This window comes from Rhyacophila brunnea, unplaced genomic scaffold (genome assembly GCF_057557595.1).
Source record: "Rhyacophila brunnea isolate RB1 unplaced genomic scaffold, BYU_Rbru_1.0 scaffold_6, whole genome shotgun sequence".
Taxonomy (NCBI): domain Eukaryota; kingdom Metazoa; phylum Arthropoda; class Insecta; order Trichoptera; family Rhyacophilidae; genus Rhyacophila; species Rhyacophila brunnea.
Window position 1 is genome coordinate 9,363,529 of NW_028233276.1, and position 26,412 is coordinate 9,389,940.

The following is a 26,412-nucleotide window of genomic DNA, read 5'->3' on the forward strand; positions in this document are numbered from 1 at the left end:
CAGGTGAAATTAGAACCAACAGCATTGAAATGATTTGATTTATGGCACATATAACAGATAATGCATGTTTATAATATAGACTTTAAAACGTTTAGCAAACAGAGAACATAGTATATAATATAGCCAATACAATAACAGTTAAAAAAACAATGAGATATTTACAAGAAATGTAATTATCGGTATACTGCGGATTATCAGAAGGTGTTTCTGCCACTAATAACAAATGAAGGTAAAATCTTTTCATCATCGGAATGTAATGCCTTCAGTATGATTGTAATACTGGACAAATATAACACAACAATGTTGTCAGAAACATAATATCATAACACATATGTAAATCCAGCTGCAGTTTGTCTCTACAATTACCATACATATATATGTATATATAATATATATACATATTACAATAAACAATACCTATATAATATATATTTTTTTAAAATTTGATTTTGAAAACTATCACCGGTCGCATGTAGATGGAAGGTGACATGCTAGAGGCAGCGCTTTCCAACCACAGAAAACAATGATCGTTATCGGTACAGTCAATTTATCCTGTCTTGTGGCGGTTTTGTGTTATGTGCTAGATAATAATATATCCATAAACTCTACCGACATATACGGGAATGCGAAGGTCACACATCTTATTCCTGTAAAGCTGTAATGACTTTGAGATCCAGAATTGAAATACACGAACCACAACTGAATCACAATACATATCTAACAATCAACATTAATCAACAAAACTTATCCTGCCAGCGGGACGCGGGAAAGATTGGACAAAAACCACCCAAATGAATACTTTTACTTTACAAGGAAACTAACAAATGAGACGGACTCGTAACATTACAAATAATAATGAGCTGTGTGAACAGATGAAGTAACAGGGTGACGGTGAACGGTGGATGGGACGATATGGCGTGGCGCTATTGCGTCTCCTGGCGCGCGTGCGTTACGCTGGGCGAGTGGAAGACCGTGGAGGGGGGAGGCTTCGGCGGCAGGCGGGGGGTTTTGTTACCATTCTCGCCGCTGAAACTAACACAAAACATTCATTATTAATATACTATAATGCAGTAAACATGTCAATTAATTCAAATCGACGGGACAAAAAATTGATAAAAATTTTGTGTTCATATTAACGAGGTTTTAGGTACCAGACATGTCTTTCATGTAGGCCGTGATCTGCTATCCAGTATCAAGACTGGCAGTGATCTCCACACTCTCTTATTGTCGTTCTTCAACTTGAACACACTTAATATTATATTTGGCCGAGGGCACTGACGCGTTGCAAATTAAATAACACCTATCATCTTTCACAGAAAAAGCTCAATTTCTCATTCCGCGGGTAAATGATGTTTAGGTCTTCTTTTGGGCACTCATTGCACTCATCATCAAACTATTATCCTACTGTTCAAAGAGCTTACTGCATGACGGAAGGTGAAACTACGCCTCAATTTAAAGTGGAAGAAAAATCAGAACGGTCAATGCTTCCCATGGATAATCTCAATGAAATGATTTTACAATATAATAACTGAAACTCAATTCCTATCACCCTATGGTGCGATTGACCAAAATCCATCCCGCGATCGACCCGTAGGACATGCTTGCTACATACTATGTATAAGAAATTATATTGTCTTTTTTCTGAGTCGACCAGATTCTATTCGGCCACTCGCAGGAAATAATTTCGATTTTAATTAAGTATTAAATAAAAAACCTATTTTTTTATTAGTTTGCTATTGACTCATATTGACTGTATTTGCCATGGTATATGTATTTCATGATAGTTTAATACAAATAATTATCTCAAGATCCATTGTTTCCCATTGAATACAGCCTGGTTGAATCTGATAGTAATAATTAATAGAGTAAAGTTGTGAGTTGTGGCTCACTTGTTGTGTTGATGCCTCCTCTGCAGAATGGTAGACTGAGCAAGACGGAGGAGGGGAGGCTGGGGCTGCGGGCGCGGAGGCAGAGGCGGAGGGGGCGACGTCGATCTCGGAGGGACGGCTGGTACTCCACACTGTAGAAAAAATAACGATCAATACTTTCATAATCCCATGCATTTATTTTATTCATAACAATTCCCAATACCAATTATTGTAAAATAATGAAATATTTTACAGGTACATATATGTTACTTCTTAGGTGCTTGGGCATAGCATATAAGTATATGGGAAATACGAGGGTGGGTCAATAATTCCTTAGAAAAAAGCATTAAAACAGTTTTTATTTTTGTATTTTTTTTTAATTTCTCAACATAATCTCCTTGGAGCTCAATACACTTGGTTAGACGTTTCTCAATTTTTTTTAAACCGTCAGAAAAATAAGTTTTCGGAAGGTCCTCAAAATAAGCATTTGTCCGATCGATGACTTCTTCATTTGAAAAAAAACGTTGTCCACTTAGCCATTTTTTTAAGTTTGGGAAAAGGAAAAAGTCACTGGGGGCTAAATCTGGCGAATACGGTGGGTGGTCGACCAATTCGAACTTCAATTCTTCAATTTTAGCCATTGATCGTAAACATATGTGAACACGGGCATTGTCCTGATGAAAGAGGATTTTTTTCCCGTTTAAATGAGGCCGTTTTTCTTCAATTTCGTTTTTTAGCTGGTCCAATAAAGATGCATAATAATCCCCTGTTATTGTTTTTCCTTTTTCCAAATAGTCAACGAAAATAATTCCACGTGCATCCCAAAATAGTAGCCATAACCTTACCAGCTGATTTTACGGTTTTCGCCTTCTTTGGACATGGTTCGCCTTTCGCAATCCACTGCTTTGACTGTTCTTTCGTCTCGGGAGTATAGTGGTGTATCCATGTTTCATCTACAGTCACAAAGCGACGAAAAAATTCATCCGGATTGCGTTGCATGAGCGACAACAGGGCTTTAGAGGCCACCACCCTATTGCGTTTATTGTCGACTGTGAGCAAACGCGGCACCCATCTTGCAGAAACTTTTTTCATGCCCAATTTGTCATGTAAAATAGAAATGACGCTACCTTTTGAGATCCCTGTAACCTCAATTATCTCACTCAACTTTAATCTTCGGTCACTTAACACCATATCGTGGATTTTATTGATCATTTCTGGTGTAGTCACCTCTACAGGACGTCCTGAGCGTGGTTCATCCTTTGTTGATGTACGACCACGTTTAAATTCATTTAACCAGTTATAAATAGTTGCAAGTGAAGGAGCAGATATGCCGTGAACTAAATCCAACTCATTTTTTATTCCCTTTGCTGTTAACCCTTTTATATTAAAATGTTTAATAACAGCTCTAAACTCAATTTTCTCCATTTTTGTAAACAAGCAAATTTTTTTTTTAAATGTACGAAAATAAAAAACAACAACCCGACCAATCTGATTGAAACTTCGCAGCATACTGAATCGGTAGTGCCGCTGCATGAAAACAAACCGCTTACAGTACTAGTCGCGCCACCTGTCGGCTTTTCTAAGGACTTATTGACCCACCCTCGTATCTTAGTCCTTCTCAATCATTTCACATCACAGCCCACTGCACACAATTCAAATCACAAAATTTGCACAGCACACTGAAGAATACTTTATATTATGTACATACATATGTATAACTTTTTCGTGACTTAAATTAATATATTTTGCATACTTCAATGAGATACCTACGCTTGTTCCAGAGGACACAAGATTTTTTGTCTGGGTCGATGCTTGAAAGAGCTAGTCGTAATTCCTGATCAAAAATTAGTTTTAATGATGACCTTTTTGAATTCCTGATAGTAAGTAACGATTGATGTCAAATGGAAATGGTAGAACTTCTAAACTTCTGTCTTTATTACATTTTCTTCAATAAACGGAAACCCTTCTTTTACAGTCAAAAGAATCCATAAACATCGAAGTTCTAATTTTATTATTTTGGGATATTCATGCAGGATTTCAAATATGTACTATCGAACTTTTGAATGTAGGTTTTGTCAAATAAACATTTTTTAAAGTTTCCACTTCTTCGATGGCGCTACAGCTCAAGTCGAGCCCTGGCCTCCTCCACCGCCGTTCTCCAGCCGGAACGGTATTCCGCATGTCTTTTCCAGTTCCTGATTTTTAGCAGCTGGTTGGCATCTTTTGTAATGTTATCACCCCATCGTGTGCGTGGTTTTACCACTGGCCTTTTCCCCCCTGGGTTTCCTTCGAGGTTCTTCTTCGGTATCCGTGACTCAGGCATGCGCTGGACATGGTCTGCCCAGTTTAGCCTCTGGAGTTTTATGGAGGTGGAGAGTTTTGAATCTTGGTATAAGCGGTATAGTTCCGTGTTGTACCTAATTCTCCACTAACCAAAGCAGTCCAACATTTCAGCTGCTTTCATATTTAGCGTCCATGACTCGCACCCGTATGCAACGACTGTGAGTATGACGGTTTTATAGAGCCGGGTCTTAGTTTTTCTGTGGACATTTCTGGATTTGAATATGGGCAGCAATGAGAAGTACGATTTATTTGCAGTGGTTAAAGTTTCTACTATCCCATATCAAATGTTGCCATATACTAGTGCAAGTAATTATTTGCTAGTGTTGGAATTAGAACACCAACTAAACATTTAACTAATTTTTTCGAAAGAATAATAAATAAATATTTGACTTGGTGCTCGCATTATTTTATAAATGATTTTTATTTTAACATCATCGCACTAAATGTGTCGTCAACAAAATGCTTGAATTTTACTTTAAACAATACTTTGTGGCGCAGTGCCCAATCGCTGGTGACTCACTAAGGGCTTGAGCAGACAGAGAGCGGTCAGGCGTTCTGCGTTCCGCGTTCAGAGTTCAGCGTTCTTTGTACTGTATGGACTTCATCATGACTGTGCACACAGCAGGCAGTCAGACCGCGCCGGTCAATGAGGACGCTTGCGTTCTAGAGTTCTATTACCGGAATCACAAAGAACTCCGTACCTCTCAACCGTTGCAATGTCTGGATCAGAAAAATTAATCGATAGAGAGAAGATTGATGCTTGATTTAAGTGACGCAAATTATATATAAATCGTTTTTAATACAAACATATTGTTTTTAAATCAACACTTGATTGATTTACGTGCATAAATACTTGATAATTTGGCGAGATTTATAGTTTTCATAGTTCAATAATAGAATAAATTTGACATGTGAGGTTATGGGTAAAATTGAAAGGTTAGAATCGAAATGTCAAATATTATAGATAGAGGTAGGTACACAAACAAATAAGTTTATATGTCACTTCGTTTAAAATCATCGATATTAAGTTTTTAAATATCCGGTTTGATAAAATGCATTGATTACAGCAGTAATTTTAGTACCTAGATTATATTTAGTTCACAAGTCTATGTCAAATGTAATCAAATTATATAATTCATCGAAGCTTTGTATTGACATGCGAAAGTAAATAAAAAATCGTTTTTCATCTTTAATGAATTGCTGAAAAATTTTATGTACTAAAAATACATCAAATTCTCCTTCTTCTCGCTTCATATTTATCGGATACATCCAGTGCTTTCGTTTTGTTTGAGACGCCTTTAAGCTCCACAAAAGCAATGGTTCATCTTCGGAATTTGAGCTGTCAAACGACATAGAGCGAAACCACCCCGGGGGCTGCTTCTGCGAGACCGCTGTATTCCGACTGCGAGTGGAAGTGAGAACGCACCGCTGTTGCGTACTTACTCCCACTCGCAGTCGGAATACAGCGGTCTCGCATACGCAGCGCCCGTGTCACTACAACGTTTGTATACAAATGGAACGCATTTATTGTTGACCGCCACATGTCTGCTGTCGGAATTCTTATTGAATGCTACCGGTCAACTGTCGGTTGAACGCAGAACGCAGACCGCTCTCAGTCTGCTCAAGCCCTAAGGTTAGGAAGCTCTATATAAAGATACAATAGAAACCCAGACAAATAGATATGTTAACAAAATATACAATATTATGTAAGCAACAAACCTGCGTGAGTGTAGTGGAGTGGGTATGCATGGTGGGTGAAGGCTGCGGGGGGTTGGGAGCTGGAGGGGTGGGGATAGAGTCCCTTCTTCGGCGCGGAGGCAGCGGCGGAGGGGTGTGCGGCACCACTGAAACAAACAGAAAATTACGATGTGGAAAATGAATTTGGTAACTCAAAATTTTAACAAAGCCAAATTGGACATAGTTATGCAGAAAGTAGCCAGTCCACAAAAAATATAAAAATGAGATTTGATATAGATCAGATGCGAGGTTTTCTCTACATTCTGCTGAAAATAGCCAAGCCGCAAAAAAATTGTTCTAAATAAAAAACTAAAAATCTTGAAATAAAATACTATTTACAAATTGACATTTTACATTTTTAATAATCATGTTGTTACTAAAGTGCCATTATCTCAGCTCGACATTATTGTGGACTGGCTACATTCTGCATAACTACGTTCAATTATGAATTACGAATTACATAATATTTGTAACTTTAAAATTAAATGAAAAATTATTTAAAGAAAGGAATCTGTTGAAATGTCGAAGTTTAACGATAACATTCGAGCGATGGAAAAAGATACTCATGAATATGGAGTGTACCAGAATGAGTAGCAGTGGGAGACGGTCTGGCGACAGGCGGACAACTCGGACTGACGCTGGAACCCGTACCAAGCGATGGAAAACTGAATGCTGCTACATTCACTCCGTGATGCCTGAAAACACAAAATTTCATTAGGATTTGTATGTGAATATTTTATGATGTTCTAAACATAGCGTTAATCAATCTGCAACATAATTTTATAAATAGATACAAACCTTTCATAGTTCTGCACAGAGTTGGGCACGTTGACATGCGGACTTAAAGGGGGCGGCTGATTATAAAGCTCGTTACTCACAAGCATCGGTAGAGGTTTAGGAGATGTCTCTGCATACCTGAAACAGAAAAAAAAACAATTCAAGATGGAAAAAATATTTTCATAATGAAACTAATTAATTTTCGAATTTCAACAGGGTGTAGTGTACTACTGAACCTATATAGGTAATATTATTATGGCTTCAAATCATTCCTTACCAGCGGCGGCTCCTCTAATACCATGCAAGTGCTACGCACCGCCTGCATCTTTGAAGACATCGCTCAACTTTTCATTGTTATTCATACGTGTATCACTCACTTCGCGAACTATGAACAATACTCCGTTCGTGCGCAAAGCGATTACGATTCAAACAGATTTTCAGTTTGCACAGGATTACAATGAGGTCATTATATACTACTTAAACCGTGGTCGAATGTTCCTGTAATGACGTTTGGTGTAGAATTTTTTACACACTTTTAAATCGGCGCACGAAATTAGGACTCTAGAAACAAAAACGCCAGTTTCTGTTTTATAACAATGTTGGCGAGTTAATTTTTAACAATTTCACATTTAAGATTTAATGAATCGCCAAACTTTTACGAAAATACAAACTGCATTTATTTCTAAGCCACTCAAATACATTCAATAAACAAAAAAACACATCAGCGGTTATTTATTCGGCTGAAGCATTGTTTGCTCAGAGCGTAAAGTCGTAAATCGTGACATTTATTTTTCTTTATTGATATTAAATCATTTGAGCTGTTTAAAAACTCTTTTTAAGAAATATAATAAATAAACAAAGACATATTTAATTTACCTTCTGAGAAGTTCAATATTTCAGTAATTTTACACTATGATATCGTCGGTCCCTATTAAAAAAGTCGGATCTGAAATTTTGTCATTTTCGGATTATTACGTAAAAGTTATTTAAACACTTTAAACATTTATACCACAACCACAGTTTTTTTTGTTTGTTTGAAAAATTTCGAGATACTCAAGTTAAAAATGACGGATCTACCGAGAGTGTCCGAATAACAATGTCGGTTCTTACCAACCGAATTTGTTGGCTGGGCGTGGGTGAGCAAGATACGTCGGATCTGACAGTTGCTGCTATGTTCACCGGACAGACGGATGTTTTTATAAACGTATAAAAAAGTTTCTATAACACGTATTTTTATTCATTATGGCAAGCAATAAGTCACAAAGGATATTTGATGAAACATCTTTGATTGCTCGTACTGAAAAATAGCATTTTGCAGATCCGACTTTTTTAATAGGGACCGACGATATTGTCTTAGCTTATTGACACGGCAGCTTTCGGTGATTAAGGTAATCATGGAGAGACGCTTTACGACCTTTACGTGGCTAGGACAAGTGTTCCTGATGCCGCCAAAGAGTGTGACACTGCGTACCCTTATGGCACAGCCTCAAGGGTTCCGTTGCCATGGCCGGCCCTCCCTCACCCTGCAGCGGTGCTACAAAAGCGACCTACGTGCTGCAGGTCTGACATGGCGGGAGGCGCAAGAGTTGGCGTTGAACCGAGGGAAGTGGCGTGAGCTTGTGCTCCAATGCTGGGTATAGAAGGTAAACCATTGCGCACTACCAGAAAATGCTATTCTGAAGACCACCAGCCGCCACTGTTCCTTACCAGCATTTCCACAATGTAACAAAATTATAATATTATGTAATTGAGTCAGTTATTTCACAAGAAGATCGTGAGCTATAAATACTAAATACTACAGTAAAACCTCGTTAATAAGAACACTAATAATCCGAAATTCGCCGTAATTCGAAATTTTCGTGAAAAAAAAGTCCCTTGAACATTAATTTCATATAAAACCATGCCTTTCATTCGAATTTCGTAATTCGAAATGATTTCAGAGTCCTGGCATATAAAAATGTTCAATAAATCGTAAGAAAGTACACTATTTCATAAAACATCATAACGTCGCTGCATATTCAATATGACCTATGTGCATTTTTTGGTCAAAATGAGTTAATGATACCACTCGAAGCGGATTTTTTTTCTCCACGGTCTGAACGTATGCTTACATTTTTAAAAAAATCTGAGAGAGCATGAATTCGATATTAAAAAAATCGTATGTGCAGCTATTCTTAAAATGCATCTGAATAAATCGTATGTGAGAAAAGTTGCACATACGATCATTTCATTTCGCTTAAAATCCGCAGCACAAGGCACATCCGATATATTCTTCAGTGCGGATAGTTTCGACAGATCTTAACAGTACATTTACGTGAATATTAAAGTCAAGGTTTTTAATTAAAAACACTCACATTTCACAATATTTATTGATACAATATAACCTTGATAATTCGAAATCCAAGGGACCCTGAAAATTTGATTTCGAATTAGCGAAAATCGATATAAATCGAATTTTCCGAAAAAAAAATTCGTCAATTTGTATGGAGACGATGCATTGAAAAATAGTGTTACGTGGTATTTACCAGTGAAAAAGTAATTCAATGGTGAACTAGTTCAAAGTATGTGTTTTTTACACTTTGTAATTAAGAGCTAATTACTGACTAATCAGACATCCAGTTAGATAGGTACCTACCAAGAATAAAAAATCCTAAATAAGAATGTTTTTCCTTTCGAAAATCTAATCTAGATTCATACAAATTCACAGTAAAAATGGGTACCTATGTAGGTGTGTATTTAAAATAAAATTCTTTAATATTCTATAAACAATAATAAAAATGTCTCAAAAGTGAATTCATTAAGTCAATTAGTGAACTAGTCCTGTCAAACAAAGGGTCACTGTGTATTCATTATTGCCAGTTTAATCTAAACATTCAGTTGTTATCAACTTAAATTTTAAAAGATAAGAAGCTCATTATTTATTAAAATACATATTAACAACGTAATTCTGTCAGTTATAAAAAATGTCACAAGTTAGTTACTTAGTAATTACGAAATTTCGTAAATAAATTCACTGAAAACCATTTAGTGGCTATGTGCTAATATTACCTTGTAAAACAACATTTTTTTCACATTAATAAAATAATGGATTCTGAATTTACATGAATGACAAGTAAATGTACCTTGATTGTCACCCCTGCAATAATAATATTGATGCTTGGATAAGTCATTTGTGTCATAGTACTTTAGGAGTTTTGGGTTTTTCCACAACTTAAACTTTGGGTTTTGCCTCCCGTCAGTAAATTTGCAGGTGTTTGCCTACTTAATTGCCGACATTAAATTTATTACTTTCCAAGAAAATAAGTATTTTACTATTATTTATTTAGATTTATATGGATAAAAATGGCCTTTGGGACCAAATTCCATTTCGAATTACGAAATAAAAATTTCGATTTATAACAAACCTTTTGTATGAAAAATGATTCTTGGGGGTTAAAATTGACGACAAATTCGAAAAAACGGCGAAATTCGATTTATCGTTTTTCGAATTATTGAGGTTCTACTGTATCATGCCTGCTGCAATCATCTTTTAAGAACTTGGTGTAAGTATTGATGTTTTTTAAACTCCAAAAAAGGATTTTAAAAAAAAAAGATAAATAAAAAGAAAGTTTTTTAAAACTCAAAATTTGTCTATAATAGTGATTCTAAAAGTGGGCCCCTTGGGAGGCGCCGGAGTAATTCAGGGGGCCGGCAGTAGCCTCGGATGCAATTTGGGGGTGATGAATCTAAATAAGGGGGCGGTGTAAACAAAAACAAAGTAGAAGAAAAAATCTAAAAACTATTCGTACATCATTATAACATTGATATGTTTTATTTTCAAAATTATACCGATATAAGGCAGATACCTATACTTTATCCTGGATTATAGCCCAAAAGTATTCAATTGTATTATTTCCTTCGTCATATTTAGTGGAACGTGGGTTCAGCGCTGTCGCAAAAATAGAACCGATCATTAATGAATTGGTGGCAGCATACCAGGTTCGTCCTTCTCATTAGGACTATTTTTATTGTTATTCGCCCTTTTTTATGTTTAGTTTTCTTAATTTTCCTATATGTATGTTGTTTTTTCAATGTGTTTGGTCCAGTGCGAAGACACAATATTAGGTAATAACCATTATCCTAGATAAAGTATGTTATTTTACTTCACTCTGTAGACATCCATAATTTGCTCCACATATGACAGAAAAAAATTTTTTGGTAGGTACTTATAATTTTCTTAAGTATACACTATATTATTAAAATTGTAACAAAGACAACATTAGATATTTATTGTAAAATAAACTCTTGTAATAAGTATTAGTGTTAACTAATTTTATTGTAGATCCCAAAATATTGTGTCAGTCTAGCTAGAAGAATAAATCGTATGTGCACAAAAATTATGCACAGAATAAGTCGTATGTGCAGAAAAATATGTAAATTGTTTTTTTTACACTGAAATAGTGATATTTTTTTAAAAATTAGACTTTCATAACAAGTGAAATATTTTTGTCTAATTTAATAAAAAAAAAATGTAACAAAATATTTTTGGTTATTTTTTAAAACAGTTTTTTTCGATTATCTCAGAATGTGCCAAACGTCACATACGACATATTGAATATGCAGCGACGATAAATTACTTATTTTATGAAGGTAATAAAAATGACATTGACACAGCGGTATGTCATCAGAGGCACAAATGCACTCCACTCAAAGGAAAAACAATAACTCACATGTTTCAGGCCTGTAGGTATTTAATTGTTGATTGTTTATTGGATTTTCACATAGTTTTACTAGAGAAACAATGCCAAACAATTGTGTTGGACAAATTGGAAAAATAAAAAATATATCATATTATTTTATAATTCTAGCTCAACACATGGTGGTAAATATCTACCAACATTACTTGGTAACTTCAATTAACGGAATAATAACACATGGTATTTGCACAGATTTTAATTTGAAAGAATTGTATCGGAAATTTGGTAGGCAAATCTATAATCGTAAATGAAATTAATAAAAATCAAAATTTTTTTTTCAAAATTTTAATATTTTTCCCCCATACATTTCATATTCCGTAACTTTTTTCGATTTTCGGTCCTGTGGAATTCGTATTAACGAGGTTTTACTGTATTAAGTTTGATTCACATTAGAGATAAAAAAGCTACTAGTAAAAATAAATCATGATGTGCTTCGACCTCAGTTCATTTACAAAAAGATTTACAGCTTGTGATGTTATCATTGGCATTGACACTTTTCTAAATCTCACCTTCCATAATGGCTGAACACGTCTCCTGTGGAGAAATTCTTTGGGCTGGGCTCGGAATGAGTACTCCTGACCAGAGCGTCTCCATCTATGCTGCACTGCCGGCCCGAATGGCTGTCAGGGTGGCCAGCAACTGGGTCTGCGGTGCTGATATTACCGGCAGTAGAGCTCCCGCTCAGCGTAGGAGTGCGCTTGTTTTTCAGAGTTCTGGAGGGATCGACTTGGGGGGCAGGGATGATTCCCGTGCGCGGGCTGAGGGCGGGGGGACGCTCAGGCGGAGGGGGAGGTTTAATGGTGTCTTCGGTGACGTCATTAGATAGACTAGAGGATTCGCTCTCTCTGCTGGATATTACACGCGACGTCCGAGGAGCCACAGACGGAGGCTCACCGTCGCCGTCAAGGATATCTCCGTTGGTTTTCAGAGCAGGTTTGGTGGTCCGGTCCACTTCCAGTCGACTTCTCCCGAGGCCGGTTTCGTCGACAATAGACGGGCGTCGCGGTTGAGGATTACAATTACGAGGACTCAGGGCCGGCGGCTTGCCCCCGCACGGAGGGTAGTCGAAGAGGGATCCGGCGCTCTTCGGGAAGACGTCGGCATCCACGATGGGGTGACGAGGGCTGAGTGCCGGTGGCCGCACCGCCCAGAAAACCTCAGTGTCGTGCCTGGGCGCATAAGGCCACGTGGAGTTTGCGGGCTCTTCCGCTATCCGGTGCAGATGGTCATCTCTGGCTGCGGTTTCGGTCGAAGCCGAGTCCACAGGTTCCACGGCCGGGGGTCTATCCTCAGTTCCCCACGGACCTGCGGCCCAGTCGGGGCCATTGGGCGTGCGGAATTCAACCATCTGATGGTCGGGGGAGGGGACGTTTCCTCCTCGGGGAGGAGGCGGAGGGCGCTGAGCGGGGGCGGCGTGGGGCAGGGTGGAGGAGGGACGCGGACTGACGGGAGGGGGGGCATTGGAAAAGTTGTCCAGCAGGCGCGAGGACAGTTCTGTGATGGAAGCAGTCGGCAGTCGGCACGACATATCTCCCAGACCAGACGTGGAACTCGCATTCGAGTGCCTGTGGAAAACAATTATTCATTATGTTACAATCATAGAGTGGCATGAAATCAATTATATCAGTAACATAATTTCAAAACAACCATGATTCCTAATACATTTAATATTATGAAAAGCTGTTAAGGGGGAAGGTGTTCCATGTCAGCTATTTTCTGGTATTTTCAGAGGTTAAGCCTGAATAGTACGTAAGATTTGTAGAAAAACTATTTATATCATTATGAAGCTTATTCATCGTCAAATATTTATGTAAAACATTTGATAACTACATAAAGTATTTTTATGACGTAAAATAATATTCTTTGAAACCGTGAAACGTGATAATTGAGAACGAAGCCATATTTTTGTGACATTAATAGGCTGTGATGATGACAAATTTTTCCCTTAATTATTATCTCAAACGATTTATTATAGATAGTTGTAATGTTATAAAACATAATGTAGTAAAATATATTCAGTATAATTATAATATTTGCAGTTTCTATTGGTTCTAAATCTAATGGAAGCGAGTGGACATTTTGTTATTTAAATATGCTACAATTATAGACATACGAAATAATATAAAGCTACGTATCAGAAGGTTTATCATTAATCATTGAATAAATGATGAAATATCTTGTTAGTTATAAATTTGTAATACTAAATAGAGACCTTTTTAAAACAACTGTTTCCACGAAATATTCGACCATCTTGATATCCGCCAGACCCACCTGCGAATTGGTGTATGATGTATGGAATCTTTAGCTGGTATTATTTTAACTTTATATGACCAAAAAAATACGCCAACACACAAGTATTGTACAAAAATATGTTTATAAAAGTGAATGCTACAAATTGAACACAAAAATAGGCGAAACAAACACAAATTCGAACATATTATTCAAAAGGAAAACATATTTTGACATTTGAGGACAAAACAAAAAAAAATCTGAAGAAATTTGTATTTGCGTCAATTCTACGTTATGTCATACTAAATCATACATTATAATTTTTAACACTGTTGCAATCTATTTTGCCTAATATTGCAACATAGCAATCAGTTTTCTGTCCCTTTCTATAACTATCTCCCTCTACATTCAAAATAATTATGATTGTAGTAGGTATGTATTTTATAAATTGTGATAGATTTTATTTTATTTCAGTGACATATATCGGGTCGTCCAGTATTGCCATATCTACTAAAATATTATTGAATTGATATTTTAGTAAATAAGAGAATGAAGTTTTTCACCATTTGTATCTACTATTAGTTTTACTATTTTTATTTAATAAATAATACACATGAGGTTTTACGAATTTCACATTTGTTATTAAACATACTTACATAATTTAGAACACCCCAAACACATCGCGAAGTAAAAATATCTATATTTTTTACTTAGCCAAAATTATGAATCAACATAGGTTAGGTACCTACTGATGTTTATATTACAGAAAATTTAACTTTTACTAAATTATGAATTTGCGAGATTATAATAATACAGATGATTTTAAAGAATACTTTCATCAAATAACATAATAATGGATGCCTGTACTTACATAATATTTTCCAATGTAATTTTTTTTTTAAAAACTAACTTTAATTTCGAAAGTTTAGCCTGGCAATACTATGAACGTCATTTATTTCAGCGGGAATGCGAAATTTTCATCCTCGGTTTTTGACATAGGTACCTAACAATATTATCACAATTATTTATATCGATTGTACTTACAAAAAATGCCACGAACTCACTATCCGATGGCTGGAAGTTCCAAAAAAAGACGTAGGAGAAAAGATGGAAATATTAATACATTAAAAACACAAAGGTTTGAAATTATTATTTTATAATTTGACATAATTATACATAGTTGAAAAAACCACATTTCACAGAAAATTTTGGTTCACAATATTTATTTATCTTGCAAAAGGAAGTTTTGCGTATTACTTATTAATACACACAATTAAGTATAATGATCATTTGTACTTATATTATTTTTATATTATGTTTGTGCCATGTCTTATTCGAAATTAGTGTGTCTGTGACAAAAATTATAATCTGGTACAATAATTAATAGCAGCTATACATTTTGTTTTCTGTTAACTATCTACTAAACTAATATTTTTGAATGTATTATAGTATTGATATATTGCCGAAGACTATGCCTGAGCATGGAAATCCTCAAAGCATACTACCTGAACCAGAATTTCATCCCACATTTGAACACGAACACGAAGAATTTATTATAGAAAATGAAATTGAAGATTCAAGCCCTAAATTCCGTGTAGAAGGCCGTAGAATTATAGACTTTTCATATTTTTTCCAACAACTTCAATTAATTAGCCACCATGATTCTCCATTTAATTGTAATTTATCACATTTAGAAATTTTTGGGGAAAATCGGGATAACTTTAGTAGTACATTTTTTATTCAATGTAAACTTTGTGGTAAAAAATTAAAATTATATACCACTGAAATGAACAAAAACAAAATGAATCTGTGTGACGCATTTGTATCCAGTATAATCAGTATCGGCAGTGGATTTTCAAATCTGGAAGAAATGTGTTCAGCAATTGACGTACCATCGATTACAGCAAGAACATACAGAAAGAGTCAACAGAAGGTGTACGAGTGGTTTGAAGAAACCAAAAATAAGAGTATGGAAAACGCTGCGAAAGAAGAGCGACAACTTGCAATCGAAAATGGTGACGTCGATTCTTCTGGTATTCCCATGATATCAGTTGTTGCAGACGGCTGTTGGTCGAAACGTTCATACAGATGCAATTATTCCGCAGCATCTGGCGCTGCCACGATCATTGGTCAAAGAACCGGAAAGATTTTGTACATGTCAGTGAAAAATAAATATTGCGATTTGTGCGCCAAAGCTAAAAATAAAAATATCCCTGCTCAACAACATAAATGCTTTTTAAATTATACCGGTCCGTCAGGTGGAATGGAATCTACAGCAATATTAGAAGGCTTTAAAGAATCTATTAATACACATGGATTGATTTATTCAAAATTGATTGCTGATGGAGATTCCAGCACATACAAAAAAATTCTTGATTGTCACCCTTATCCGAATGTAACTGTCGAGAAAGTTGAATGTAAAAACCATTTAATTAGAAATTATTGTGGCAAAATAGAGGCATTAACCAAAGACACAAGATATCCCTTGAATGTAAGAAAAATCATTGCGTCAAGAAAAAGACGTCTGCGGAAAGCCGTCATAGGTGCAATCAAGTATAGAAAACTACAAGATAGTACTTTCGAAGAAAAGGTTATCGCTCTGAAAAAAGATTTATTTAATGGACCGCACCATGTTTTTGGAGACCATACTTCTTGTCTACCATATTTTTGTACAAATGAACCAAATACAGAGGACATGCTTGATGTAAATTATGTACCAGCATTAAAAGAATGCAGTCTATTTTCTCAATTAATGATATATAATTCTCGTTTGGTGCTAAATTCAAAAAGTTTAATTTATAATTTTTCTACTAATATTTCAGAATCTTTTAATAACATGATTGCAAAATTTGTAGGCGGCAAGAGAATTAACTACTCTCAAAGACAATCGTACATGGGACGATGTGCAGCGGCGGTAATCGCATTTAATACAAATAAGTTACATTGCACAATTCAAAAACAAGTTTATAAAAATAGCCCAAAAGCCTTCATAAATCGCTTAGAATCAAGAAGGTTGAAAATAAATAAAAAAAAAATAGGAAAATCTTGGCGAAAACCAATACATACTGTTCCTTTATCTAATCCAGATTATGGAGAGAGTTGCCAAAAACCTGATATGGACAAAAATCAATATCAATTGTTAAAAGAAACTTTTTTGAAAAAACTCAAACTGACAAACTATGAGAGGAGGGATATAGAAAGACGCACCGTATTACAATCTGAATGTGCAGAATGGCTAGAAAGGCGACGAAACCTTCTTACTGCCTCTGTTTTTGGTAAGGTGTGTAAGCGGCGAGAAAATACAAAATTTGGGCCTTTGGTAAAACGTTTATTATATAGCCAATCATTAGCCAACGTGAAAGCGGTAAAATATGGTAAAGAAAATGAATCAATAGCTTTACAACAGCTTAGTGTACAAGAACGGATTAAGATTGAGAGATGTGGATTGTTTATCGATGATGTGTATGATTTTATCGGTGCAACGCCAGATGGCATCAGCGATGATGATACAATTATTGAAATAAAATGTCCTTTCTCAGCTGCTGGAATAAGTGCAGATGAAGCTATTGTACAGAAAAAAATTAAATTTTGGAAAGTAGATAAAGACAGGAATATGGTAATAGATAAAAATCACGATTGGTACTTCCAGATTCAGGGGCAGCTTCATATTACTAAGAAAGATGTCTGTTTATTTGGAGTTTGGACGGGACATAATTTTCCTGTTAAAATAGAATTAATCAAAAAAGACGAGACATTTTGGATTGAAAAGATTGAAAAAAAGATATATCACTTTTATATGAATTGTCTACTGCCAGAAATAGTAGATCCCAGAACCAGTAGATCTATGAATATTAGAGAACCAGAAAGGCTGAATTTCTAAATTTTTATTTTAAATTTTATTATGCTTAATATATTTTCAACAAGTCTATATTACATCACTATTTTATAGTTCATCAAGATATATCTAATTTACTAATATAGTTTACTGTTACGAGACACCCAGAACGAGTGTAATTTTATGAAATTCAAAATAATATGTATACTTACATCTAAATAATGATACCTGATCTTGCTGGCGATTCCACTGCGCCATATTTTGTATAAGCATTCGTCTCTGCAGCCGTGAGTTTTGGTTCCGTGTAAAAAGTACATTTTGTTCTCAAGGTCAAAAACCAAATTGGTTGTGCCAATGGCTTATAACCATTCCTCATAAATGATTATAACTGATATCACCTCATGATCAGTGCCACGCACGAGTTAACTCGCGGGATCTTTTAAACGTCATAACTTCTGAATGAACTGTTTGTGTATATTTTCTTAACAATATTTATCATTTTAGTGTGAAAATATTCACGTTAAACATGTTGATTTGGTAAATTTTCACAAATATTTATCATTCTATTCTTATTTCATATTTTTTAAGGGATTCATTTTATTCCAAAAATAACTGACCTACAAGTACCCACCTGGTAAAAATTGAATTTGGATTGGATGGAATTTCCTAGTAGATGTTCCAACTAAACAACATGACGCTTTCTATATATTATTTACTGTTAGTTTTGAAATTATTGTATTTGAAATAAATAATGTATCAATAATACACATAGAAATCAATAGATATATAAAATAGATATCACAGTTTAAAAATCAGAAAGATCAATGCATATTACCATTGTTTATGTTACAATATAAAACAACATTTATCATTGAACGTAGGTACCAAGAAAAATAGACTTCATTAAAATGTGTCAATATAGTATATACCCGATATAATTATATAAATTATTATATTGTTAATTACTCTGTGGGGTCCATATATACTGCTTCAATTGTAATTTAATTTTACAGTATAATTATTTATGTTAAGTACTTGATTTACTTATTATATGTACAAATGTAATATACTTACCTACTTATTAGGATATATCTTGGTGAATTTTAAAATAAGAGGAAATTAAATGGAGGTCATCGTGTCTAACTAGATGTCTAACTAGACGTTGTTAAGTCTTATATAAATATTTATACATTATTAAATTGTTTTTCTGTTTTTTATTGATGTAAAGACATGGCATGTATTCAAAGTAATAACAAATTAGCTGTGTACTATTTATTTAACTTATATTAAAACCCCAAGATTGATTTCGTCTTACGACATATTTTATTCTTCTAAGTTTTACTATGACATTGTAATATGAACCATGGATATAGTATAGTACTTAAAAAAATCAAAACTGGTAATATATTATTTCAATATTTAATAGTCAATTTTCATTTGAAGTCAGCATTTAATTACTGGTATAACACATAATTATTAACTGATATCTACAACTTCAGATGGACAAATTAATTGATATATCATATTATCAGTTTTCATTTCCTTTCAACAATGTATTCATTCTAGCAGCTATTTTAAATATCTTACTAGTTTTTATGTCATGGCACCTTACAAAGGCTCCGAGCAACCGTATACTGAGCTTCGAGAACAGATGTTTACGACGGATACTGGGTGTGCGGTAATTTTAGAAGTAACGGGAGATAAAAGAACGCACCAAATAGCCTCGCATCACGTTGAGAGTGAATACGCAACTTTGTACCTGGCCCGGCCACGTGCTGCGAGTGCCTGAAGAGAATCCCAATCTGGTTTGCCTGTTCTTCAAGCCAACCGGATTCCGGCGTCCTGGATGGCCGCTAAATACTATCTATATAGCATATCTGGCGGAGTTACGGGCTGCTAGTATGACCTGGAACGATGCAAAAAAACTAGAGTGACAGAGATTCTTGGAGGCGCCGCATTGTATCCATATGCTGCAACTAAGATGCAGATATAGCCGAAGAGAAGAATTAATATACAGCATCTAGAAAACTTAAAGTCTTTGAAATGGTGTTAGAAAGACAATGTTTCTAATATCAAAGTGATATTGAGGATGAAAAAGAAAAGACTTGGAGAGTAAGCTCTACCAAATGACATACCTGATATGATACAAGTAACTGATATGCAAAATTATATTATATTTTAGAATATTATGAATCAATTTAGCAACTTTTATATCATTATCGATAATAAATTTAGTGCAAAAATGTAATTATAAAATTGTTTTATTTTTTAAATATGTATGCGAGATAGACATAGCTATAGGTTACAAACATTAGTCACTTTATATTTACCTTTTGTAATTGTACTATTAAATCTATAAAATGGGTATATATGCTTGATGGTCTACGTCATAAATAATATTATATGAATCACGCCATGTTCGGATCGTACGCCGAAAGTCGGATTTATTTCATTATTAATTAAAAGATTTATTTCATTCCATCTTATTCATATGAAACCGTCGACAAGCAAAGATCTCGGTAGACATTTTCTCCATCTGCAAAAAACATAACATATGAACTGTTAATAGTGTGATTTTTAATCTTTTATAGTGTGCGACTGTTTGAAGAATGGTAATTAAAACGGATTAGTGATAATACAAAGCATCAAAAAAGATTGATTAACTAAAATAAAGTAATCAGGTAGGTAACATGTTTAATAACAACTAGAACGCCTTAGATTATATCAAACAAATAAATATGAAATCACAGGCATTCTCGCAATAACCTCTAAACTAACCACGCAACTAATGTAGACTAAGAAAACAATAAATTAACACTTGAATAATATATGCAAAACACACAGAATACTACTACAGTAATAAATAACATAATATTGTACTTACAGATAGTGTTTCTTATTCCTGATATAAAACACAATTCCTTCGTTAGGTATCTTGCAATTTGCTATCAACATAATCTGACAGCAGAGAGTTTTTTCTATTAGTCTATGGCCAAAAATACGGATTTACTTGGCCGGCTAAAAAAAAGATTTTAATATAGCAAGAACATTTTGAATATGCGACAAATAAATAAAAGTATATATAATATAGTTGTTAAAAAAATCTGTGTACATTATAAAATATATTTAATATTATAAATACATATATTTTTTAAATTCATGTTATAATTTGTAAACGACGAAGCACGTCAGCTAATACGCATAGTAAATGTTTAAACTTTGGTAATCAAATTCGAATGTGACAGAAAGAGAAAGAAAAACTTTTTAATCATATTAGCATGCGTAAAAGAGATGTAACATAATATCACTTTCACTTTAAAAATCATACCTAGTATTCAATGTCATAGTTCAACTTTAAATGAAAAAACAGAAACTCTAGGTAAGCATGTGTGCCCTTAAAACAAAAGTTTAATAAAGCACAGAGATATTGATAAGATATGATCCCTTAACTTGGTATAATCTTGCGCGAATAATATGCAGCAGATGGAAAAAATAATATCTCATTACTACTACTGTCTACTGCACAGTCCTGACTACTGTAATAATCATATAATTAAATATGTTCCGAACATAATCCAAATAATAATAAGAAATAATAATATAAGTCACTGGCCTATTATAGTAGCACACCATTGCTAATTTCCCTCGGGGAGCCAGAGGTCTGGGAGAAGTGTCATCATCGGCCCCCACTTGCTGCAGGCTGACCGTTGAGCCAAATGAGGAGATGGAAGTGCCATCCCACGTTGATGATGTCGGTGACAGTTGCAACGTACCTGCAAACAAATTTACATTACGTTATTCAATATCATGTGTGATTCTCTTGAATTCAATTAATTCAATTAAATTCAATTAATCTCAATTAACAGTAGTGATCCCTATCACTGTGCAGTGAGTTAATGTTTGCTTACTGTCGAGGGGACTAATTTGCTTTGCATATTGAATAATATAGCAGGAATAAGATTCTTCAATTCGAGCTCTATTCATCTCATCACAATTGAATTCATTGAAAAGATTTTACAATAGAATAATATATTAAACCTCCATCGGCAATCGAGAAATAATCGAATTGCAGCAAAACGTAAATTACAGTTTAATGTGATCGTTAAATTGAGTAAGATCAGGATGCAATGTGGCTTACTGCTGTGGTCATCAGCGGTGTCGGGCAGTGTCGGGGTGAAGGCAGACGAAGAGGCGTGGTGACGCGATCGCGCCGGCTTTATTCCTGGACTTTTCAATGACAGCTCTGGCCAATCTCTCGGCTGTAAGTCAACAACAATAGTTAATTATATATTGCCCGATTTGATAAGGCGGTTAGGAAACATCTCATGTTCTAGACAAACAATACTTACAAATCGCACGGCCTGTTTTGCTTTCCTGGGTTCAATCATCATACTTTTATTATAGAGGTAATCTCGTATCTTAGTGTCTTCAGCATCAAGGCCCGGAAATGCGTTCAAGTTCTCCAGGAAGGCCTACAAAAAAAATGACAAACACCTGATCAATTCAAACCTCTTCAGTAAACATATTTCTATGGATTGCTGGCTTGTTTATAACTGCCATCATTATTTTCACTCTTCAATAAGAATGACACACATGCATATGACATATTTGTGATTATTCATCTGAATATTCTCTAGATATATTGGCAACATCTACACATGTTCTGCTGAATTCTAATACGTGAATAGTTATGATTCAATTCCACATTGATAAGGCATTTGATGTGTCATCTTCCAGGATAGCCTGTCACATAGTTTCACTCATCGCCACTATATTATATTATTGTCATCAAACAACAGAGAATCGGCAACTCCATTAATAATAATAATAATTTATGGAAATTATAATCGACTGTTTCTATACTGAAATAATGTGTTGAAATGCTTGCAGTTTTTGACAAAATGCAGGTGAAAATGGTGAAGTTTGTTACAAATTTAAACAGTAGACCCAAGAGTCCTGTTTTTTCAGCTTCACTTTCATAATTATATTTTGGATCCTTATAGTAGAGAAGCTTATGCTGATATTATATGTAATTGGGTTGGTATAAAACAAATTATCAGTTCTTACTCTGAGCTTAGGTTCAACGGTGAGGCAGTAAGGTTGATTCTGATATTGCTGAATCTCCCCAATTATCTCCGCCACCATGCGTCTCTTGGAGAAGTTAATAAGATTCTCGGAATTCGGGAGGAAGTCTGTAAATCAAAAAAAAAGGATAACAGTTACAATCTATCGTAATAGTATTGTGGGTTGCCACCTGTGTTTTTCCTTGACGTTTCAGGCTCGCTGCAGAGAAAAGCTGCTCAAGAGAAAAGAAGGAGAACACACAGTAAAAATCTTATTAACCCGATCGGTGCGTAAAGTTTCCATACAAAAGATGTTCTGTCCGCGGTAGGTTTTTCGAAATGTTATTCTTCGCTGTATAAATACGACAGTTAAAAATTGTGGCTACAACTGTTATCATGCCTAGATACATAAAGATCCAAGTGCCACACTAAAACACATAATGGAGTGTTGAATTTAGCTGTGTTTACTTTAACAAAACTACCATATTGCTTTGTTCTGATAAACTCTGTAGCCATGTTCGATGACATAACACTCGACTTCAAAACAAGTGTGCCGATGAAGACAATTAATCACTGACTAATTTTATAAAATTGGATGGTAGTCCCCAGTTTTATTTCGTGGCATAGATTGTGTCAGCATTTTACATGTTTTATGGGCCATTCTAATTTAAGCGTAAAGGTGAGTCCACACTGGTTGAAAATATTATAATAATTTTTTTGTTATTTTTTTTTTAGTGAAACTTGGATTTTGTAGATTACTTTTCAGTTTTATTGAGCATTGTGTAATGTTAGTGATTGTCATTTTATGTTTTGTAAAAAAAACAATATTTATTTTTTAAATTGCGTAAATTAAAGTGCAATAAAAACTTTTTTTTCGGTAAGGTTTTAAAAATTTACAAGCATTAAATTGTACGCGAAGATAATATGTAATATAGTTGAAAAGTCAATATTCCATGATTTATATTTTATATTATATTGTATACCTACCCGTGTGTTTTTTTTTTATCAAAAATTTATATGTTTTATATATTCCTTCATAGTAATTCGTAATTTATTGGTAAAACTTGCAATCCTCTAAAATATAATAATATATATTTTTTCATTCCGTGTGGACGCATCTTTACTAAATATTTACGACTTTCAATAATTTATGACTTTGGAACAATTGGGGAGACACATGAGTAATAAATGACATAATCCAGAACACAAGTTCAAGTACATTTTTAGAAATATTACGACAAATTTCTATACGTTTTTTGGTTGTCTTTTTCGTATTCCCGCACATGATGTAAAAATCGCGGTGAATTCAACTTTACACGGTAAATACTCGGCGCACACTCAACTCGAATGAAATATATTTTGTATACCTACTGCGCAGCCGCGAAAAATACCGCGTAGATTTGAACTGATGCAATCGTACCGGCGAATCTCAATAGATCGAGGGGGTTCGAAAGATCGATGTTTATGAAATTAAAACAACATATTTTTGACAAAGTTATCGATATGGCGGTACGAACACGAATCAGAGCATTTTTCAATACAAAAATCAATACTATGCGTGAAGTATTTCCTACTTTACCGACATTTCAATTTTCGATATCAACAGTTGCGACATCCGCCCAGTATCAGAGCTTATGTAGAAAACAACATATGTCCCATCCGTGGCGATCGGGTTAACAAACAACAGTAAAAGTCTCAAACATTAGACCCTTCGCTCATGGAGAAATTAAAATCCGACAAACTGGTTGCTGATGGAACTCATCAACGGGCCAATGACTGATGCTTCGCACACGGCGCTACTAAAACCCACTTACAATAATTATCTCATAATCTCAAACCCATTGTCTCTCCTACTTCATGCTAAACTTTTTCCATAATATCTTTACGGGAATATTCTGACAGCCTGTAATTATACAGGCAGGAGTATTTCTCAACATCTGCCACATATTTTTAATTAAATCGGTTCGCCCATCTTGGTAATCATGGTAACCAATTTTGGGAAGAAAATATGGTTTTTCATCGAATCTACTGATATTGGTACCACTGTTTTAAGGGTGACTGGAAACTGAGAGACTGGGACACTAGCATGTCACGTCTCTTCGGTTTCGGTCGCGAACGTCTTGAAACTGGAGATTCCAGTCTTGCTGTCAGCGAGTCGCCATTCAAATACATTAGCTAGATACTGGCTGAATATAGTTTCTTATAGTTTTTAAAATATTCAGAACATAGTTTTAGTGTCTTATAGTTACAATTTATTTAAAAATAATAACCTTTTTTGAAATACCACTTTACCATAGTGGGCTATGGATAGACAAGAAATTACCACACGTGTGAATTAACTTACCTTTATTGCCGTCTTCAATATGCATAATGTTGGTGAGGTACATGCCGAAGAAAGGCACACATGGCGGGTTGATGCTCCGCAGTTTCTCCTGGTACTTTCGCAGATGACCCATGTTCAGGTCTCGACACTCTTCCAGGGCTCGCTCCAGCCGAGCCGGAAGCATCTATCATAAACAGAAGTCACGACAACATTATAAATCACTCAGATTTACAGTGAGTAAATTAATGCGTTAACTCTAAAGTTAAGCATTCAATCAAAACTACTCCTCAAAAGTTAATATGAGAATTACTATGGTTGATACATCAAGAGTAGGTAGACTGGAGGACTGCAATTTGTATTCTTAGTTCAATGAAAACAAATAAGCATGTCTGACAAAGTTCAGTGTGCACTATTTATGTTGGATATCCATGCCCTACCTCCACCATGGGTAGGCCATGTCTCAAGGGTGGAAAACATCCAACCACCCAAAAGGCATCTCTTCAATAAACCAGACGGGATAAAGAGGGTCGAGAGACATATACTGCGGTGTACAGAGGGGAGCCAAGGCACACATTGGGTGCAGTGCCGATGACTAATGAATGAAAACTATGCATTAAGGTCCGTTTCTGCTAATCCATTATTAAAACATAATGTCCTAAAGCTGTAAAAATGATGAAAACAAAATGAAAATGTAATTTATTTTAAAAAAATCGACTTCAACCAGCTGAAAATTACATTTAGGGTCTTAACTATTGTAAAAGGTTGTCTTGCTCGACCCCCTCCACGTTATTTCTTGTTACTCGCACCCAAACCATCTAACCGTATTTACAGTGTGTTTCATTTATAGTCACACTGTGCTTATATTTTTCATTCAGACTGGTAGCTTGCAAAAAAAATTAAAAGAAACAGTTTCAAATGATTGCAATTAGGTTAGATTAACCAAGAACCTGAAATGTGAAGTTAAGTCTGTAGACAGACGCACTGGCCATGGCGGAAACCATCGCCAACACTCCGTTGAAGTTGTTCAGCTCTCGTAGAACCATCATGACTTCCACAGCACGGCAGAGAACGGCCGTTCTCTCTTCTAAATTCATTGAATCCACAATGGACTTTTCAATCCACCGCGTAAACTGCAACAATACATTGGAAGGATTATAATAATGTGGGAGTATATATTTTAATTTCAACATTGGCAATATCAATAATGCTCTTCTGTTACCAAACTTGGCATTGTGATTTCATAAACTTTTATTTTGATTTCTATTTTCACATTATTTAGTTTTATAGTGGACATTCACAATGCATCTAAACGTGCAAATGGAACAGACTTAAAATCAAACAGCATATCGAAGTCAAGTGGTGGGCATCATAAATGCTCAGCTAAAAAACACAAAAAATTGTGACGTGATGACTTATATTAGGAATGATGGAAGTAAACTGCTTGATTTTTCGGAATGCACTTTACTGCACACAATACACAGGCATAGATAACAGCTCTATT

General features: G+C 35.0%; 1 protein-coding gene and 1 long non-coding RNA gene across 4 annotated transcripts in view; both read right to left on the reverse strand.

The window, feature by feature from the left end:
• Window positions 1–438: 438 nt before the first annotated feature.
• Window positions 439–26,412, reverse strand: part of LOC147065179 (protein son of sevenless-like) — a 51,447-nt gene continuing 25,473 nt past the window's right edge. For 2 of the 3 annotated variants that reach the window (XM_085957147.1, XM_085957145.1), the window contains 12 exons: window positions 25,859–26,041; window positions 24,933–25,095; window positions 22,593–22,717; window positions 21,875–21,997; window positions 21,664–21,784; window positions 21,139–21,298; window positions 11,971–13,026; window positions 6,747–6,863; window positions 6,531–6,643; window positions 5,931–6,055; window positions 1,890–2,020; window positions 439–1,032 (listed from right to left, as the gene is read on the reverse strand). In XM_085957147.1, the coding sequence (XP_085813273.1) occupies window positions 924–1,032; window positions 1,890–2,020; window positions 5,931–6,055; window positions 6,531–6,643; window positions 6,747–6,863; window positions 11,971–13,026; window positions 21,139–21,298; window positions 21,664–21,784; window positions 21,875–21,997; window positions 22,593–22,717; window positions 24,933–25,095; window positions 25,859–26,041 (2,526 nt within the window). In that variant the 3' untranslated portion in view covers window positions 439–923. The remainder of the gene's footprint in view (window positions 1,033–1,889; window positions 2,021–5,930; window positions 6,056–6,530; window positions 6,644–6,746; window positions 6,864–11,970; window positions 13,027–21,138; window positions 21,299–21,663; window positions 21,785–21,874; window positions 21,998–22,592; window positions 22,718–24,932; window positions 25,096–25,858; window positions 26,042–26,412) is intronic. The other variant, XM_085957146.1, reaches the window with a different exon arrangement.
• On the reverse strand, window positions 18,745–20,926 carry LOC147065180 (uncharacterized). The gene is made up of 4 exons (XR_015071833.1): window positions 20,854–20,926; window positions 20,410–20,543; window positions 19,856–20,061; window positions 18,745–19,431 (listed from the first exon to the last, which is right to left on the reverse strand). It is a non-coding gene; the product is annotated as an uncharacterized LOC147065180 (long non-coding RNA).